This window comes from Venturia canescens, chromosome 1 (assembly GCF_019457755.1).
Source record: "Venturia canescens isolate UGA chromosome 1, ASM1945775v1, whole genome shotgun sequence".
Lineage (NCBI taxonomy): Eukaryota > Metazoa > Arthropoda > Insecta > Hymenoptera > Ichneumonidae > Venturia > Venturia canescens.
Window position 1 is genome coordinate 30840302 of NC_057421.1, and position 21336 is coordinate 30861637.

Here is a 21336-nt window from a genome sequence, read left to right on the forward strand (position 1 = left end):
ACTTCTTTCAGGACCAAAGACACTACTTTTTTACACTATATTTATGACAATTATATTAAAAGCAAATATATCGTTGTGTCATAATCAATTTGATAACGAATTCCACGAGTGACGGTGAAATTGAATGGAATTCAATGCAAAAAGATATCGCGAATCGACGGATATTCGTAGAACTGAGTTTTGGTGATAGGAAATGTCGCTTCGATAAGCGGATTTCTAAACACACGTGCACTCGCACACGTACACCCTTAGAATATCACGAACTCTGATATATACGATCACGCAGGTTTATGGAAAGCGCGTCTGAATTTGATCACCTAGTTCTTTTGTTCTATGACGAGATGTCTAACTATTCAAAATGGCGCGGCGGATTTCTGTGAACTCGATTCTTCTAGCTTCTACTGATATCGATTTCTATTTCAGAGTTTTCTATATTAAGTTAAGCTCACCGGTATACCTTTTTTGAAACTAGATTCTAACTCGTTGCTCGTCTCGTTTCACGAGCAGCAGGTCTTTTCTCAGTCTCGAGCCAGCTCCCAAAAAGCAGGTCTTTCGACCTCTCGTTTTATATTCACGTCTTTCGTTATCCTAGATCCGGCAGCGAGGGATATGTAATTGGTTTAGTTTTCTATCCACCTTTTCCACTTCAGAAATAACACGGCGTAGACGCAATCTTTTCCAAATCTCTGTCCAAGGATATTCTTATAGACTTGAAACTTGATCTTCGTTGAAGATTCATCAACTCTGTTTTTTTCTTAGCTTTTAATTTGAAGAAAAACGAGAAAAACAGTGTATCAAATGATGAGAAATGCGTGGTTGAAACGTTAAAATAAATAGCACAAACATCGCTATCAATTATTCTCATTTATCGACTTATTAGCAAATTTGTAAAAAGCAAAATGGAAATTTTTACCACGAAATCCAATTTTTTTTGGATGTTTTGTTTTCCCATAAAATAGACACGCTCGATCGAGCTGTAAGCCATTGCTGTAACCCTGCTATAAATATTCTCGCATCAACACGAGAGCATTGTCCGATAACCACAAACTTTGAATTGACTCTCACTTATTTACAGTTGTCACCAACACCAAAACTTGGTGTTGGTGACAACGATTCATCGCGAAAATGATGTATGCCCATACAAATGATGCGGTGAATGTATCATTCACGCAAGCCATTTTCAATTGGATCCATACGGTTGAAACGTCTCCCCCATATTGTATTGGATTGTTTTTCTTTCTGATTTGTTGGGTAATTCCTACGAATCAAAAGTTATAAACAACTTTTTAAGGATAAACTTTTTCTTTTGATTTATCAATTGTTTTCCTTCTAAAAAGTTATTCTGACTGGTAAATACTCGTCAACTTGAAATGCCGGAAAACGTTCCTAATGTCGAAGAGACTTGAACAAAAGAAATTCAAAATTTTGACGAGATTCGCGTCACTGAAATTCGTTTTTGTTTGAAGAAAAACTTGTAATTCCGTAAAAGTGACGAATCTCATGTTTTATCATTTATTTACAACTCTCTCATCCACAGATAAATGCGGATCCGAATACACAAAGGAAGAAAATAATGCATCCGGCGTCTGTTGCCGCACGTGCTTCTCACCGTGTCGTGTCATTAATTGTTTTCGTACAACACAAAATTTGATAAACTGTGATGTGATATTCCGACTTGTTCGTGTTTGTTTTTTTTCTTTTTATAAATTTCCTGCTCACAGCTATTTATTGTTCGATTTCAAAAAAGTTTTCAGGTAATTCGTAGCGAGTTGATAAAAAAAAAAAAATACGAACACGATTGCATTGAGCCTGTCATAGCTCAGTCAAATAATGCAGATTAAATGATACCACATGCATAAAATTCGTCACATTTCTCAGACAGAATTGATTGTTTTTGTTGGATTTTCGTAATGCCAACATGATTTGGCTCTTTGCCAAATACACTCCACGATTTATGAATTTTCCAAGGTCTTTTTTTAGTCGGCCGAAGTTTTGAAACGGGTAAGCTAACATTTTTTCTTGTTTTTTTTTTTATATATATATTTTTAAAATTATAATACGAACAGTGTGACACGTGACTCACGAATGAATGGGAAAATATTCCGGATAGAATATGAAAAATGAAGTCAGTGGAATTTGGTAAGGGATTTCAGTGGCAGTTTCGCAACAGGTGTAATGACAGAAGAGGTAAATCAACGCGTACGAAACAAGAAAAAGAGGAAAGGAGGGGTTGATAAAAGGAGAGAGAATGAGAACCGTCTAAATTTCTCGTGTAATCCTAAGCACCGCGATTTGAAGCGACACAGGCTTGTCATTAGAATTGTCTCTGGGCGTCGCGAGCGTGTTGCCCACGCGCACGTTCCCGAGAACCGGGAAAAACAGAACAGAGAAAAAGTTGCGACGTAGGTTTGAATGAGAAAGAAAAAAAAAGTAGGATGAAAAAAGGAAAAAAAATCGCGTTGTTGTCACAAGTTTGCTCTTGCAAGCAAAATAATAGTCTCGAGACTTTAAAATAGTTTTAAAAAATTAGAAAAAATAACACGACTCTCAACTGCACAATTCACGTTGATTTTGAGAAGCGAATTTTACATTTATGGAAAACCGAATTTTTACACGCGGTCACTCACTAATGAAGATCTCGACAGAATAACTTTGAAAATAAATTTACTCAATGGAGGTTAAAATCAACAGTTCGAATGATGTAACAAACATCGTGAAACGTTTTTGGTAACACTCGTCTACTACAAATTGGTTTCAAACGTAATCAAAACAAACTCTGCTCAGCTTCGTAGACCAAAATAATATGAAAAGCAGTCGAAACGGAAGTAGAGGAGCCCCTTCGATGAGGTTCCAACGATAAAAAAAGATTTTCATTTTTATTTCAAACATAAATGTGAAGAACAACTTATCGTAGTCCAAAAATTAATTCGAGCGACGGAGAATAAAAAAAACCTGATCAGCGTTTCTGGCTATGTACGTTCAACTTTTATAACGTCCGATTATTTCGATTGCGATAAAAACGACATGATTAGAAGGGTAAAAATGTCCCTGGTACCCTTGGACAAGTTCAAAGCATTTTGCTGTGGCGTTTCGAGGGAGAGAATCTTCATTCTCTCCTTCGATTTTTTTTTCTTTCTTCAAAGAAAAAAAATAATTCACAAATTTTATATGAGCGCGAACTTGTGTGTGTGCGTGTGTGTATGTGTGTATGTGTGTGTGCGTGTGTGTGCGTGTGTGTGTGTGTGCGCGCGCGCGCACACGTGGCAAGCGCGTGAAAAATGGAGCAGTTGGAACATGAACGAAAGAATTTTCTATATAGCGGTGCAAACTGAATTTCGCAGTACGTTACACACAAAGCTTCATTTTGTAACGAGATTGCATTTTACGCGCGTGACATTTTCAGACAGTACGGAGTCTCATTTATGAGAATTCTCGAGGAACGATCTGAAAAATTGTAACGCGATGAACCTTCCATTACAAAATACCTAGCTTTGATATAAATATGAAAAAAAAAAACGGGTCTAAAAATAATCTAATCAAAAATATATAGAAAAATGGAAGGAGCTGCGAATGAGCGTCCGACTCGTAAGAAACGTCGTCGTTTGAATTATCTTTTTTTCTCTCTTCGTGATAATAATCGACAGAATAAAATTTATCTTTCTTTCGAGAGATACGGCGAATAAAAAAGTACCGAAAACCGAGCCCGACTAATCCATCCATTTCGCGTTGAATTTCGTGGCATTATTATGTTCACGGGTATCTTTGGCTGTGCACATTATTGACACGTAAAGAAATAGGATCTCGCACCTTAAAATTGCTGGTGCTGCGACTGATCAAACTGCAGCGCAGTGATCAGCTGTGGTATTTAATCGTAGAACAGATCGTTGACAAATATTTCTTGCTGGCTACGATAAACGCACGAGAAACGAAAACAAATGTAACTCGTGGCGGCCCTCGCACGAGTCACCTGTAGGCCTTTTTTTGCTCACAAGCAACGGTGCACCCTTATCGATTAGCAGCCCCAGTAGATGTAGCGGCAACGAGAACAACATTATTCACAAAACGTAATTTCATCTCGTAAACACTCATATTAAAAATTTTTATTATTATCGTTTCTTTTGTTTATGGGCTAATAACATTCAATATTTAGATTCATACCGTTAACGTCATTCTATATAAACAGCGACGAAAAGTAAACACTGAAACACATAATCAACCCGCGCGCTTAGGATTAACGATTATCATCGTGTTGTCACGTTTTTATTACATCAGTATGCTCGATTCTTGTTAGGCATGAAAGGGTTAGAGTATAGAAAAAAGAAAAAACGTAAATCTCTGGAATAAAAGATGAAAAAAGGAAATGAAAAAATTGAGGAAGAAAAAAACGGCGATGCAAGGATTGCGCACGATGGGGAGCTCGCGTGATAGGCGACGGATGAAATAATAAATCACCTAATTTCGCGTGATATCGTGCGCAACGAGATGCTCATCGTTTCGCGCACCTCAACTATAACGTTGTTGCCTCGCGGTCACTTGATAACACACTGATGCTGTGCGGTCCGTTCCTCCGCTGGCTTTTCGAGCCGCTGCGCACAAACATATAAATATACATGCATATACGCGTACGTATGGGTCCAGGTACATACCTACTTGCGCGCGTGTGTGTGCGCGTCGATTGGTGCGTGTGTGGGAGCATAAACGCGCGCGTATCTCGTGACTTTGCGGTAAACGAACGCGAGAAGCTGAATCTCCGTAAAAGCGAAAGCACCGAAAAGCAGGAAATGAAAAATATTATTGAAAACGAAGATTTGAGTATATAGGGAGGAAGCGAAAAGTGGCGAGGGGCAGAAAAAGGGGAATCGAATAACTGAATATTTAATGTTAAAGTGGCATGTTTTTCGAACGGTACAAAAAGAGGATAAATATGACGCAGAGTTTGGAATGAAACTGCGAGTTTCGCGTCATCCCAGTTTCGGAGGGTGACGCGTTTATCGCGTCTATGTAGAACGGAGTAAGAAAGAAGGCAAGGGAGAAAAGGTCTACTTTGCCCTTCCCTTTCCGCGTCTCTCTTTACCGAGCTTTTTTCACGTGGGGGAACTGACACTTCGACCTATTTGTACATAAATATCTGTACATGCACGTACACGAGAGAATACGATATTATTAAAATGTACGTGTACACACGAGTCTATATAAATCTATAGTTATTTAAATTTACGTCTATGTACACGTTTGTAAAGCACGTTCGTCGTTCGAGGCCGTTCAAGGTTCACGAGTGTGAGACAAAGGGGTAAGCAACGAGTAGAGCTTGGCGGAAGGAACGAAAAAAAGAGTTTTAGAAGGAAGAAAAAGAGAGTTTGGGGGCGGCCGGTATAACCAGCGTGTACGAGCAAAATTTAGTGTACGTATTTATGGATATACGTGGATATATAGATATATAAATAAACATACACTTTTATATATTCATACTGATAGGCGTGAGTGAGTTTGAGTTCGTATGTGTGTTTCTGTGTATCTTCGTTTTAGGGCTACACCCGCAAGCTCGGCCCTGATCATACGAGCACAACCGACAAACTCTTCTTATAGCTATCCCACTCGCTCTTTATCTCGGTTGTATGCGCCGTCGTCGGGTATTGACGTTGACGACGGCCGAGACCCGACTGACGAGAGAAACGATTCGTCTCTCTCTCGCGTGCCCACGATTCCACCCCACAAGCGCGCCGGCCGCATACAGCCACCCAAGCCAGTGACGTAGCATCCGGAAAACGTTGCTTGGACGAGGGTTGGTGGGCTGAGACACGGATTTTCCGGGTTCCACGTGACCGAGAGGCGATCAGGGCCGTCGCAAAAAGAGGCCACCGCGAGAACTAAGATTTCACTCTTTTTTAAACTGTCAAACGCACGATTATGTTGTTACAGAGTTTTTAAGGAATACCGGAAATCATCGATTCAGCATCGAATACAGAAAACTCTGAAGAGAGTGCAGAATAATGGAAATAAATCGTTCCACGGTATATTTTCTCAACTGCTTAAACTGCTTAAATTGCCTTATCGTTCAACGCACTTATACGTCGTGAGAGCTTGAGCGTTCAGTCTAACCATGCCAAATACTTGTGCACAGTATTCTCCTCTCATCTCTTCGTCAGTTTACTTTTCTACGCGTACCTTTTTCAGAAAAGGTATTATTAAAAGGACGCTTTGCTATTATGAACTTAGACTCTGCCTTATTAACGAAAAATCATCTATTTTAAGCTAGTAAATGTCGATAAAAAGCAAGTTTTTTACGCATAAACTGAAAAATACGGAATAGGAAACTTGCAACTTTTTCAAAGCCATTTTAACAGCGAATTTAACGACATTGATATTCAATGATCATACTCATGCTATAAAATATTGAATTAGAAAAACCCGTGTCGGATTCAACTTTAGTAAAACGTGGAAATTAAATTTCATGCTGAATGCGGGAAATGTGCTATATATTTGAATATGCAAATTAAAGTACTCTCCATAAATGTCGACGGATTTTCGTTTGAAGTCTTGAAAAACCTATGAAAAACGAAATAAAATGAAATAAAAAATCACGCATTCATATTTAAAATGTTTTGCCGTGAGACCGGTGCTCGCAACCATGCACGACGCCGAACGTATAAAGTGTTTTTCATAAGTGGATTTATTTCTTTTTTTTTCGGATTTTTAGTCAACCGTTCGGCAAGTGCTTGCATCGATCGCGAGAAAAAATATCGAATCATTCATTTCTGCTGCGCTACTGGATAAAAAAAAGCAAGACGTCGCGAATGTAAAAAAGAATGTATTGCAAAATATTTGCAAATTTCTCAAACTCATATCTACTCTTGTAGCGTTGGATCGATCCCGAAGAGTAATACACTCCCATCACTTTAAATATTAATTTCCAATCCATTACGCCGCTAACAGAAGCACAGTGCATTTCGCAAAAAAAATCGATTCGAAAATGAAATTGTGCTCGTTTTTGTTTTGTATGTAAGCTTTCGATATGAAAAAATTGTCAAGCTATGCGAGTTTGTTCGTCGCATCAGACTGGAATAAAACAATATAACTGAGTACATTCGTGCTGATGCAACTTTCGAATAAACCAGTTTAAGGAGGGTGGCTAGGGACGATACAATGTTGCCATGCTAAACCATGTAAAATACATTAAAAATTTCAAAATGATAAGAATTTAATAAAATTTGGTGAACATATTCTTTAGAGTTAAATTTGACAATACAAATTTTTTAAGATTTTTCTTCTGTACAGTTATCGAGTAATTGATCACCAAAGTTCACGTGTATAAGCATAGCGTTTCCATATATATAGGTATACATTCCGGGCATAAGAAATCTGCTTCAATGCGTAATTACTCGATAACTAAGCAGAAGAAAATTTTGAAAAAAATTGTGTCTTCGCACTTGATATTGAAGAACATTATCACCAAATTTGATCAATTTCTTATCAATTTGACGAACGTAGCCACCCTCCTTAAGGATATATTGCACAGGCGATACAATGTTGCCATGCTAAACCATGCTAAAAACATTAAAAAATTCAAAATGATCAGAATTTTATAAAATTTGGTGAACATATTCTTTAGTGCCAAATTTGACAATACAAATTTTTTAAGATTTTTCTTCTGTACAGTTATCGAGTAATTGATTACTAAAGTTCACGTGTATAAGCATAGCGTTTCCATATATATAGGTATACATTCCAGGCATAAGAAATCTGCTTTAATGCGTAATTACTCGATAACTAAACAGAAGAAAATTTTGAAAAAATTTGTGTTTTCGCACTTGATGTTGAAGAACATTATCACCAAATTTGATCAATTTCTAATTATTTCGACTTTTGTATCATTCACCCTTAACGAGCAGCATTATACAAATCGTTCATGCGTCAAGCGTCGTTTGGAAAATGTAACTTTAATGAGATTCAAAACGAAAAGAATATCTTCTATTTTCATCGAAAACGGTTAAGTCCACTTACCCCGAAGCGAGCGTATGCATCAACGCGAGCAATAATGCCGGTTGATGCATTCTCAAGCAGCCAAATCCGCATTAAATTCAAAGCAATAATCTCTACTCGGTGCTCTTGCGTATAACGCAGAGATTATGTCTGTAGGCGAATAAAATGTAGTACCAATCGAAAAACTTTTTGTTCCTCGTCGTATTTCTCTGATATATAGTGACGACGAAAAATGCTTGTGCGGACTTCAGGATTTTAGATTCTGCAAAGTATGTGAAACGAGCGAAAACGTTTTTTCTTTTCCATTTTTTATTATAAACATTGATTGTCACTTGTGAAACTTAAGATCTTCAGAAATTTATACTAGAAAGACAAACCGTAAAGTCGAGTGAGGAGAAAAAATGATCAACTTTTTTCTCTCATTTCCAGAATTGTCACGCATTTATTGGAAACACCTTAACTAAATAATTGTACAAAAATTGATTGATCTTTAATGACGCGCAGAATTAAGTTTTCTAATCTGAAAATGGACCTTTCACGGGCCAAGACATCTTTTACTCACATTAGTTTCAACTCTGCGAGCACTAGACGAAGAGAAGAGGAAGAGAGAGGCAAGAAGCGTGGAATTGAATAATTGCAAGTGTCGCTCTTCAGCTGTTCGAGGACTTTGAAGAGATACGTGCATCAAAAACTTGCGTAACCGGGCATGACAGTAGAACTCTTATTATGTATGTACGCAGCATGCTGTAAAAAATTAGTCCCCAGGCGATAGTTTCATTTCCAGCGTCATACGCCAATGTGTTTAGGAGAGCGTGTGTTTTGTATAGAGCTTGTATCATCGAATTTAACAATGCTTTGAAGTCGAAAATTAAACGCTCTTCATACGAGAGATTCACAAACATGATATAATCCAAAGTTGTATACGTGACGAAACAGGCTGCATAAACGAAGCAGAAAATCTCGATTTAATAAGTTTTCCTACGACCACGTACAGAGCTTGAAATATTTCTATTGAGTGGAATAAACGACAATAACTTCAAGAGTACACTTTTATCCGGGGATTATAGCATGGATTTGAACAATTAATAGCATGCTAACAGAGAATATTGTGGAAAAATTCTTTTCTCGTGGATTGTGATCGTTCGTCCAAAGTAGAAAAATATTCAAATCGTTTGATGTTTTATTCGGTTTATGTTCACTAATCATTCGCATGCTCGACCGTTCGTCCAAAGATATACTGTTCTATCCAAATGATAAAAATCTTGTTTCCACAAATGAAATACTGGAAAAATAATGAAATACTCGGAAAACAGCAAAAGAGCCACACGTTCAAAACATAAATTCTGTAGCAATCAACTCGAACATATTGAAAAATAACAGGAGGATTAATAGAAACTAGAGAGCACTAGGAACGATTGATTTCACCTTCGTTATTATATATTGGATGAAAAAAAAATCATTCGCAAAAGCACGTGAGCGAGTGAAATTTTGTACTACTGCGTTTTTATTCGATATTTCGGGTCAAGTTGAAAAAAAAATAGGGCTACTGCGACGTTTCCTGTACGTAGAGAGAAAAAAATAATAAGAATATTGCTATGTCGCCATAATGCTCGGGGTTCTATATCGCCCATTTTGGGGGTTTTTACCAAAAACTTTGTAATTTTCATATCGTTTTCAAATTCAAATTCCCCAATTGCTTATTGAGTTGAACATAGTAAAATTCCAAGAGTTCGAATACAAGTATTGCCGATCCGCCAAAATGTCTGAAAATTAACTATATATGGATGGAAGAATTTTATTCGCAAAAAATTGTAAAAATTACTATGATTCCGTTAGGTTTCGAGATCGCCCATTTTGGAGGTTTTTACCATAAACATTGTAACTTCCAAGTCAATACGGAATGAAAACTTTTAAATTGCTTATTTTGCTCTGACAAAGGTTTAAACTGTGCTATTTTTTCCTGCACAATTCACCAAGGAAATATTGTAAAATTTATGTTCACTCGATGATGAACTGGCAATTTTTTTTTCGCCACGAATCTAAATTCGTTTATCAGTTTCTAATGAATATTCATCCAAATTATCGCGTTTCTCCTTAGACCCTCGGCTATAGGATCATTAATAAATGCTCTTTTGTGTTGGGTAAATACAAAGTCGCACGAGAAAAAGGATGTCCCGTTTAACATCTTCATGGACGTCGCGATCATTGTTGCCCTTCTTCATTATAACATACACGCGGGTATGTAGCAGTTACATTAATGACGTCGTTCGGCTTGCTTCGCGGTCATGACACGTCTTCGTTCTTTCAAATTACGCTTGCACGCGACATCGCATGTTTTTTTCTCATATATATACGATATTAGTCGGAGAGTAGGGAAAACGGTGTCAAATTGAAGCACGGAAAACAACGCGGGCAGATTATCCAATTGGGTGTATGTCAAATTCGTACTTCACGCGTCACCGAATCCCGTTTTAACTCTTCGTTAATATCATTGTATATCTTCTTTAAAAAATATCGTTGAAAAAGTTAAAAGCGTAAAATGAATACGTTCAAAAACCTGATAATTCCACAGCAACGCCAATTTTTCTTTCCTTTCGGTCTTTACGAAATCGTTTACAAATTTCCCTGACGATAGATAAAAACGTTGAATGTCTTGAGTTAAGGTATTCCTTTCGCATGAGCGCATTTTTTGGTATGGCGCAAATCAGGACACTCGAAATTTGACTGATTCCTAACCTCTGCAAAATTCGCGGTTATATAGGAAAAGTTTCTGCCATTTTTCCAACTTCTATCGTTAATATCTCTTTTAAACATTCGGTAACCCTTTATTTTTATCGTCACACTGGGTTCCTTACATTTTTTTCTATCCGTGAGACAGTTTGTATCAGGAATTTAGAATTAATATTCGGTATTTGAATTATTGAATAGAAATGCAGTGATGATGAAACCTCCATAAGCTCCCGTATAAATTTTACGATTTTTGAAGTTTCAATTCGATAACCTGACCTGAAATTTCGCCAATCTATTCGCATGTGCTTTTACTTTACTGTAATTTAAAATCAGTTATTTGTAGAATATTCGAGTTGGTGAAAGGAATACCTTAAAAACAGAGATAAGTTCGATATATCGACATACATTCAGTCCTCATTATTTTACGAAAGAAAGTCTCGTCCCTTCGAAATAAATGAATACGAACGATCCGTACTGAACGCAACATCATCAGCGGCAAGCACGCTTAATTATATTTTATTCACGAACGGATGTTCCCACACTATAACGTGAGCCTCATTATTCTGTTTACCCGCCCCTTAACGTCACTGGTCGTACATTACGAGGTGATGATGTGCGGATGAAACGTAATCAACGGACGTTCCTGCGTACTCAACCTATACGTCGTCCATCTATATATACCTGCATGCGGGTGTGAGCACACGCCTCTATATTATTCTGGCATCCTAATGAAAATCAAGAAAAAAAAACGGAAACGAATTAAGCCTGAACCCTTTTGGGAACGATCTCATCGCTAAATTATGCTCTCTGCGTAAAAAATTCATCTCTAAACCTCTAAATAAAAACGGCGTCATGAGCAACCGAATCGAGCAAGGAGCGAGCCCGAGTCCATCACTCTTCGACCGCAGCCTGTGAGCTTCAGTCAGCGATTTGTCTGAAGATTTTTTCCAAGAAAGTAAATTATAAAATTGTTTTCATGCGATACTTGTCATCGATCCACCACCGCGTTCCTTAAGAAAGCTATTCAGTTACTTGACTAGTCATAAAAATACTAGACCATCATTTAACCTGAATAGTAGTTCATCACGACGCTGAAGTTTCCAACGTTGCAGTCCAACGAAATGAACGAAAAAAACGTTTGTAATTCACCAATTTTTTATTTCACGAATCGTTGGTGCAGCTTGAAAAACTACGAATCGCAAATTTGGCAGGGAACAAAATAGGAGAATTACTGGAATTATTGGAGAGTTTTTTTCGATCATTTCGTTGGACTCCAACGTTGGAAACTTCAGCGTCATAGTTCATCTGTCAACGTCACTTTTCGTTTTTATGTGGACGTGCTCATTTTTTATAAAAACGTGCTCGTTTTTATGTGCTCAAAAACAGATCATATTTCATTGACGGTTCATCGACTGCGTGAAATGCATTAGTTCTCAACAAAAAGACTTTGCGTTTATACGAAAATGTGTATAGAAATAAAAGAGTACTTCTCAAATTGTTTGTAAATTTATAACATTGATAGTCATTCTTACTCATATCCTTTTAGTAAAAATTTTTCATTGCACACACACTCCTGATACATACATTCAAATATCAAATTACGCGCACATAACTTCGAATATGAAACGTTGCAACATCTCTAGTGACGGTCTGGAAAGAAGCGAGTGTCATGCCTTATTTTAGTGATTACTACTCCTGTCATAAGCCACCTTCGACAAATTTTAAGCCGGATAAATGATTGGAGATATTTAATCTTTCTACTGTTCAAATTTTGTTCCATCCTATCCAATCCATAACGGAGATATGGGAAAAAATGTACAGCTACTGCGTGATTTTTAATAAGAGGCCATGTTTACGTGGTTTGTCGAGGCACAAAATAAATTAAAGATACTTCGCGCTACAACTTCCTTAATCCATTTTCACAGTAACGAAATGTGAGTTTTAGAGATAAATTTGTTCATCAGAAACGTTCATTCACGATAAAACTTCTCGCGATAAGTCGGATGCCAAATGAACGTGTTTTGCTTCCAAAAAAAATAACACCACCAGCCACAATCTGGCTCTACACGCAAAACATGATTCGAGTTTGCTGTTCTGTGTTGACCACAAAATTATCATCTTCAAGCTTCAAGCATCAATTTTAGTAGAAATATACCATTGAATACTCCGGTAGCGACTCGAGACGAGCACATCCGCGTATACTATAATAATATCAGAAATGAGTCGCTACTTCAGTCTTTTTACAGCAAGAGACATGATTTCAAACAGTTTTTATATTTCTTCTATCGACCGTGGTGGTTCACGTAATAAAACTGGCTAGCTTAACGCACTTCAAAAGTATGAATATTTCATTTTTCTGTAGTCTTACATTTTCAAATATTCGCGAGACGAGAGAAAAGGAGACAGTGGAAGAAAAAGCAGAGACATAGATATAAAAAGCCCTGGCAGAAATAGATGCAGCATAAAAGAGATAGAAGCAAAGGCAGAGCCACAAACAAAGACAGACACAAAAAAGGCGGAGGTAGAAAAGGCCGAATCCAATGCGCAGAAAGAGGAAAAACGTTCTGCTATCACCGATGCAACGGAAGGAGAAGAATCCACGTTCTTTTCCTAGTTACATTAGAATAACATTCGTGATTCAAAAAAACAACGTTATATAATCGAAAAATCAAAAAACTGGAAATATTTTGTTAGGTAAAACAGCCTTGTGATTTTCTCCGGTAAAGGACTTGGACCGTTGAATCATAAATATCGGGACCGAAAACAATTGGGAGGATTTCAAGTGACCTATTCATGTGTGTTATGCTGGTAAATCCTCACCCGATCATGCTTTTCCCAAAGATACTTTCGTGCCCACATTACTTTATTAAATAGTAAAGTGGTTCTCTTCGGAAATGGGAAACTTTATCGAGAAAATCTCATCATTGTATTCATCAATTCCGAGCTGGATTAAAACGAGCTCAAAGAGTTTGCCTTAATCTGCGTCGTTATATATGCAAACAAAAGTTCGCAATAAAAATTCAAACAAAAGTCATACTCCACTAAATTTTCAACAGTGTTAATTTATTCGGTTTTCCTTACGAAAATTTTAATTGTCGAATGAAAAAAATGCATTCGTTATTTTTTGGTGACAACTGAAACGACGTACAATTAACGCAGCCTAGCCATGTTTTATATATAACCGACATTGAGTTTTGTTACATCCTGTTTTGTTATTTGAAATAAGTACAGCAGCAATTTCGCTTCTGTGCAAGCAGGTTATTTACTAACTTGAGATATTTTTGCGCGCAAGTTTGGTCCATCGGCTGACTCGTCGATGGAAAACAGCACTCACGGCGATATTCCGAGATATCCCAAGCGCCATCGGGGTGGAAACCAATTATCAGTGGTGGAAATGGGTATTTCCCGAGACGGGGCGCCGCATTACCGCGAAATGGAACTGCGATGTACACAGGATAGCCCAGAAATATCGTGTCTCGTTATAGTACGCAAAGACCAGAATCTATTTGCTTATAGTCATGTGTGTTTCCCCTAGTTACATACATACGAGAGAATGAGAGTTGAACTGCGAGTTTACAAGATGACAATCAACGAATTTAGATCACCGAGATATGCGTATATCGACACGATTCCGTTAATGTTCCGTTTGACTACGAGGAACGAAATAAATTTCACGGTGACCAGCACTTATTTTTCACTGCTTTGAAAATAACTTGCCAATGGTTATAAAATCATACAAAGCGAACGATCCAACCGAGCATTTCTTGGAATTGGAAAATAATTGAAGCCATTTAACCAAAACTGTAAATAATTAGAGGTCATAATAATAGCAGTTACTCGCCTATTTTCATCAACATATTCGCGAGTGCATGGTAATTCGGATTTGAGAGACATTCTAATTCTGCATGGAATAATAAAAGATTTAAACGATATAACGTTTTTCATGGCAAATAAATCGTAGATTTTTCTTCGATTTATTTGAATGCATATATTTCTTCGAAATTATATGCATTTTTTGTCTATCGCAATAGCTCCCGTTCGTGGTTAAGTGAATGACACTCGATGCGGAACACTATCGAGCTCCGAAGTATGCAAAACGAGGAAATTCGATGCATAATACATCGTTCATCCGTTGCCCACGCACATCCTCTATATTGACGATACGCGTGCTCCGAAAGAGGATAACAGAATTGACGGACAGCAAGTGCCAATTTTAAACGAGGAAACTATCGCGACAGGTTCGCGTTCTACCGACCCGCTTTATAACCATGGTCATATCTACGTTGCTTTACCGTTAAAATCGTTTAATGTCAGGTACGAAATCTAACGCAAGAGATGAAAGGAAAGAAAAAAAATCACGGCATTTGCTTCCACAGGAAAATGATCGAAGACCCGGATCAGTGTTCACGATAAAACACAAATGTAATCAATTTTCTCCAATTCCACAAGACATTCATACCAGATTCATGCGGAACTCGCGTTCAAAAGTGTTGAAATACATTTTTTTAAATTGACAATATTATAAATTACAATATGTTTCGTGGGGAACATTCAATGTGCGTGCCATTTAATTTGTCGATTTTATTTTATAGTTTAGGATGGATGACCACTGGCATTTTATCTAGCGATGATATTGGCTTTGCGCTCGATGTTCTTGTATGTTTTTCTTCATATCATTGGTTTGCCGAGAGACTTTATACGTTTCAGTCTTCATATTTCATTGGTTCGATCGAGAAGTATGCGAGCCAGTGCATTTTCATGCTTTTGGAGTCTTTGTGTGTATCTCCTGCTGTGTTCGTGGATGGTTGATTTGACATATGGTGTTTTCAGGTAATTGTGTAGAGTTTTATCTTTACTGTGCACATAGTAGGGCGCATTTGCAAATATTCTTAGAGTTTTCCATTGAAATCTGTAATATTTCTGTGTTAGATGTTAAATTTGCTAGTAATTTCCCATATAATTGTAAACCCCATACGTCTATGGCGTTGACTATGGCGTTGACGATACATATCCGAGCTCATTACACGATGAAAAGTTTAATTATAAAAGTTTAAAAATCTATTCGCACAAGCTTATTTTGTTGAGCAATAAAATTTTTAACAAGATCATAGTGAAAATTGGAACGACGAAAATTCAATTGATTGCGCCAATAAGTTCAAATTTTCAAATAAAATCGACGATATTTCTGTCGGACTAAGAGGAAGTGATGAAGTAGAACGGACTTTCTGAAAAAACGCGATAAGAAAGGAAATATATATATAAGGCCGAAGAAAGATCTCTCGCTATTGACAATATTTCTGGGACAATGTCAGTAGACTCCTCGTACGAGTGAATATATATATACATTCAATAATATCTGTATTTGAACGTGATGAAGACGTAATCGAACTCAGAGTTTTATAGGATCATTCATATAACACATAAATATATGTCTGTACATTATATCAGTCCAACTTATTCCAACAAAAGAAACTGTGCTGTATTTATACATCGATATATATATATATACATGTAAAGTTCCTGGTCCTTTGTTATACGTTCATATTCTTCTGAGCCTTGCCATTTACCAGCAAAGATTAAAAGTAGCGGGCCGGGTCTAAGAGATGGAGCAGGATGGGAATAAACGAGACGTTGCGCGGAAACACATTTTTCCTCGTTGCGAAATTACATTTTTCAGTTACCATTAATATCAATAGATTCGATCACGGAACGAAGGAATTAATATAAATCAACGAAAGTTGATGATTTCCGTCATTTTATGTCGTAATGTAGCTCAAGCTCTCAAATATTACATGAAAATCGACATTTTTTCCGAAGGGACAAATAAATAATCATTGTCTTTGACAAAAATCTTTAATAACCAGCTGCTGATTGCGATGATATTCTGACAGGTATTATGGATCTTGGGAACAGAATAAGGTGGAAGGCACGAAATAACTATAAAAATGAGGAAATAACAGTAATGATAATGGATCAGCAAAGCCGAATGCGGTACATGTAAACAGAAGTTCCATTGACGTGTGGGACAACGACGGATGGTATGGGACACTGAACACTGAAAGGGCAGGATCAATTCCATTATCACTGACGACGATCCTATATTGCTCGGACATAGTCCGGCCAATATATACGGCATAAGTCTCACACAGGATACAGGATTTAGTGAATTCAATTATATAGGTATACTGTCACGCGCGTCATCGCTAATTCTGCGAACTGTCATATCCTATGGTCGATCTAATGAACTGCATTCATTGAAACTCATATGGTTACGTGCAATGATTCATGCATAAACGAAAAATCAGTGATTAATGGGAATTTGAAGTTCCCCATTTCCAGCGACGGAAATAGGGTAATTATGCAGAAGTGGGGCTCCACCTACAATCGGGTTGAATTTTTATATTTATGTTTTTTATGAATATAAAACATGAAAACACGCAATATTGTGATGGCGCATGACCTTGGGGATCAAGAAAAAATTTTTTTTTCATTTTATTCCTTATACATTGAAAATAAAGTTATTATGCGTGTATATAAGTACGTTTAATGGTTGATTTGAAGGCTACATGGATGGCAAAGGTTGCGCTCCTTGGCTTGGCTACTCCGGGGATTTTGACCTAAAAATTTCGTCTCCCCGGCGCGAAGCGGGAGACGGAATTTTAGGTCAAAATCCCCGGAGTAGCCCAGCCAAGGAGCGCAACCTTTGCCATCCATGTTACTAGTGAATGGTTGTTTTGAGAACCGTCTTTTTGTATACTTAAGACTGAAATAATCGTCATACGAATGTTGACGTATATATCCGAATCCGCGTTGCGATTGTAAGTACGAATTTATCAGAATTTCTTATAATTCTATAAATTTGCAAATTATGGGAATTTAAATAATTTTAGCCACCTTCCGCCACCATAAAATACATATTCCCAAGCCATAGTATAGTCCTGAATCCATAGAAAATTATTTGGAGTTGTTTTGGGGTGGAGCCCCACTTCTGCATAATTACCATTTTATAATTCCCGTAAAACTATAACTAGTTGTTACGTAGTGGACAAACGAATTCTTTTATTTGGACATTTCTTTGTATCAACTTTGTGACTTATTAATTTTTTAAAAAATCCGGAGAACACGATTTTAAATTCTAAACTGTTTTTCAAGAAATCGTGGATTTTGTTTTCATATACATGAATTTTCACACTATTTTAGAGGGTTGCCCAGAGTTGACCAAAGCTCGCGCAGATCTTCAAAAGCTCTTTGGAAAAGTCGTTGCCCTGATACGAGGCTCTCTCGCTGAACGCCCGAACACTTCCATTTGGCGTATCTCGATGCACATATATCAGATTATTTTGCGATGTTCGTGAACTCGTTTGTAGAAACGTTTCATGCAAAATGAAAGTACCGATGAAAATTGGCACAATGCATCTTCGGGCAACAGTGAAAAAGTTTGCAGACGGCATATCCCACGACTCTTTCATCCGCACAAAAATTGAATAATCTCGGTCAAAAGAGATTATACAACAAAATGAAGATACGCGGTTTAGGAGTGAAAAACCTCCATAGCGTTTTTCCCCTTTTTGAATAATATTTGCGTTTTTTTGCATCCGGCATGTGTTTTTAAGTATTACCATTTTTTGGAATTTCTTCACCAACTAATTAATTTATGAATGGTGCCAAGCGCCTACCACGGGTCAATTACAAAGCTCAGCATTGTACACGAACAACGTGATTAGAATCATTTCTATATTCGTTTAAAACAAAAAATCTTTATGTTGAATAGAGCTAGAAAAATGTTTAAAACCACTGCGAAATGTAACACCCCGAAGTTGGGAAACCCGAAGCGAATTGATTTTTCTCAGTGCACGATATTTCCGCGAACGAAATGCAAAATTGCTGAAGTAGTAATTTACTACGTTGGGATCGTTGAGAAATTATCTACTTTTCATATCTTTCAGTACGTTTTTTTATATTTTTCCATAGTTTCCAATGGAAAAATCGCAGAACCCTTGAAGATATTGCAAAAAGTATTCTTTGTTTCACATTCATTTGGATCTAACGTTTTTCAAGTGTACTATTGGATTATCTTGAAGCGCACGAGAAATCGAGGTATAATTTCACTCTGGATACGTGCAGCTACAGACAACGCGGAATGCGTTTAACGCTCTCGCTACATTCACAGTAGATCTCTCGTGCATGCCTGACTGATCTCGCTCGTTTAGTGCTGCATAAGTGCGAGAATTCAACTCGAAAGCGACTCCATGCATGAAATAGTCGAATCACTGCTTACTTGTCATTTCAACATTTGTCGACAAGAAAGAACGTTAGTTGGAGGAGCTCTTCGATTATAATTATTCGAGTCTTTGACAACTCCGCATTTACGTTTATCAGATTATTCTGAGTCAATCAACATAAGCACGCAGTGTCGCTTATATTTCTCAGCCTCTTCTCAAAGTTTTCAGCTCTAAAATATCATTTTATAGATATTTTTACACGAGATGAGTTTCTTTATGATCTATGGACATAAACTGACAGCATAAGTGAACTCCGGGAAGCGTTCATCGAACATGAACATTTGTTTTGGTGTTTTACAAAATCTGGGATGATAGAAATTCCGAAGCATAGCGACATTTTTAAATTTCAAATTCGACGTCAACGGCCCGGCCGATCCGGAGTTCAAGTGTCATTTGGGACAAGGAAAAAACCCTTGAGATAATCATTGCTGGAACTTCAATCATTTTTCTACTACTGTTCTGAATTTTTATTAAAGAAAAATGAGATTTTAAATGAAATTCTGAAATTCGTCCGTCGATGAGTATCCATAGGAACGAAAAGAAATCTTCTATACTGAAATACGAAGAATAGTGATTCGGATACCGAAGAGCATCTTTATACATGAAGAATGTATAGGTCCGAGGAAGGTAGCTATGGTATAAATTCAATTTCCAATAATTCCCTTCAAACGTGATTTGAGCGATCGGCTTGATATACGGGAACAGAAAAAACTTGCATTTTTCATTATTCAAGTATATTGTGGTGTATATAATTTCAATAAACATCGGTTCATCGGAAATCTATGGAAATAAATAATTGATGCACATTTTCAGAAGAGACTATAACATTCATGCAGAAACGTGGAAAACAAAACGTAAGCATTTCCCGTTAATAATGAAATTCGATCAAGTGAAACATTAAATGATTCCAGGGCGTAGACAAAGACAGTATAAACACGATATTATTCATGGCGTAAATAGAATACATTGACAGGACATTTAGAGGACAATGTTGAAGTGAACGTGAATATCTGTTGCATGCATAAAAAAAAATCCTATGGTCATGAAAATATTCTGAGCGTGTGGAAGGATAATTGGTATTCGATCATGCGGTTTACCCTTTTAGGTATGAAGTTAATCGTTCTGATAGCCAGCATTGGAAGTAGATTTTGGTCCAGGAGTTTTCATGATCTCAGAATTTGGAGTTGCTGTTCCCGAGTTTTAAAAAACTGGGTCTATTGGCTGTGGAATCTCTGTAAAAGTGTATTTATTTCCTAAGGATCAGAGGAATCGATCGATAAGTTATAATGTTTTCGTGAAATTCATATTGTATGCGTTGGACCGTTGCAATGTTCGTTTATGCGAAAAATTTGGAGGAACAGATTTGTCAGGAGTATGCCACGAGGAAAAGGTTTCGATGTATAACTATGTTCATATCAAATACGATCCACGTACTACATAATACTTTGGAAACACCGGGAGCTACTTTAAATAGCTGCTGTAGTAGATCAAACAAAAAATGGAAGATGAAAAACTCAAAAAGAAGGTTAAGTGAAGCACGCGGGCGTTCGAATGTTGGAAAAGTATTGGTTCAACATACAACTACTAAACTGGAACGCTATCAACACATACGTGGAAATAATATGCGAACACAATAGAGATAAAGTGAGATGGCCGTGGAGAATGGAATAGAAGCTTGGAAGGTGTGAAACGGAATAAAAAGAGAAGGGAAATGTGTGGAAAGTTCGAAATCATGGGAGAGTACAAGGCTGAAAGAAAATAGCACATTCGTATCACGCATTTATAGACTGATGCGGAACGATGGAAGACCGTATTGCGCACTGATTTCAATATTGCACAAAATCAATTCTTGGCATTGAGCGAATTCGCAAGTTCCAAATATGCAGTATTATCGGACGAAAACGGATTTAAACATGGTGACATTTAACGCAGCCTCATCTGGAAACCGTAGGTAAGTGTTAAATCATTTTGATGATTTATGTCTGTAATTATATCGACGTAAACTTTCCTAGGAATTGAATTTTCCATAAAAGTGAAGTGTATTGTTACAAGAATTTATTTTTCTGTTTAGTTCATTTTCATTTTTATGACCCTACAATCGTTTACTCAAGTCCGAGGATATCGATTCTGAAGTTTACTTCATAAGAGTTCCACAATGTACGTGAAAGGGACGGAGGCTCGAAAATTGCGGTTACTCGTCACAATAGTTTCTTGCTGTATACTGATATCGGATATTGATAAAGCAAGCAATAAACTGGAGAGAATCCATTGGATGTAAAGACTGTTTTCCTTAGGGGTAAAAGCACAAAAAAACATCTTCGAAGACGATCTGTACGGATCTCTT

The 21336-nt window shown here is 37.1% G+C and overlaps 1 protein-coding gene across 2 annotated transcripts in view; it reads right to left on the minus strand.

Annotated features, from left to right (window-relative positions):
* Positions 1-21336, minus strand: part of dnc (phosphodiesterase dunce) — a 423146-nt gene that overhangs the window by 299933 nt on the left and 101877 nt on the right. Inside the window, exon 1 of one of the 2 annotated variants that reach the window (XM_043424775.1) lies at positions 4453-4505. The exons of the other annotated variant lie outside the window; for it this stretch is intronic. Coding sequence (XP_043280710.1) covers positions 4453-4490 — 38 coding nt within the window. The 5' untranslated portion in view covers positions 4491-4505. Of the gene's footprint in view, positions 1-4452; positions 4506-21336 lie in introns of those variants that run through there. 2 annotated transcript variants of the gene reach the window in all.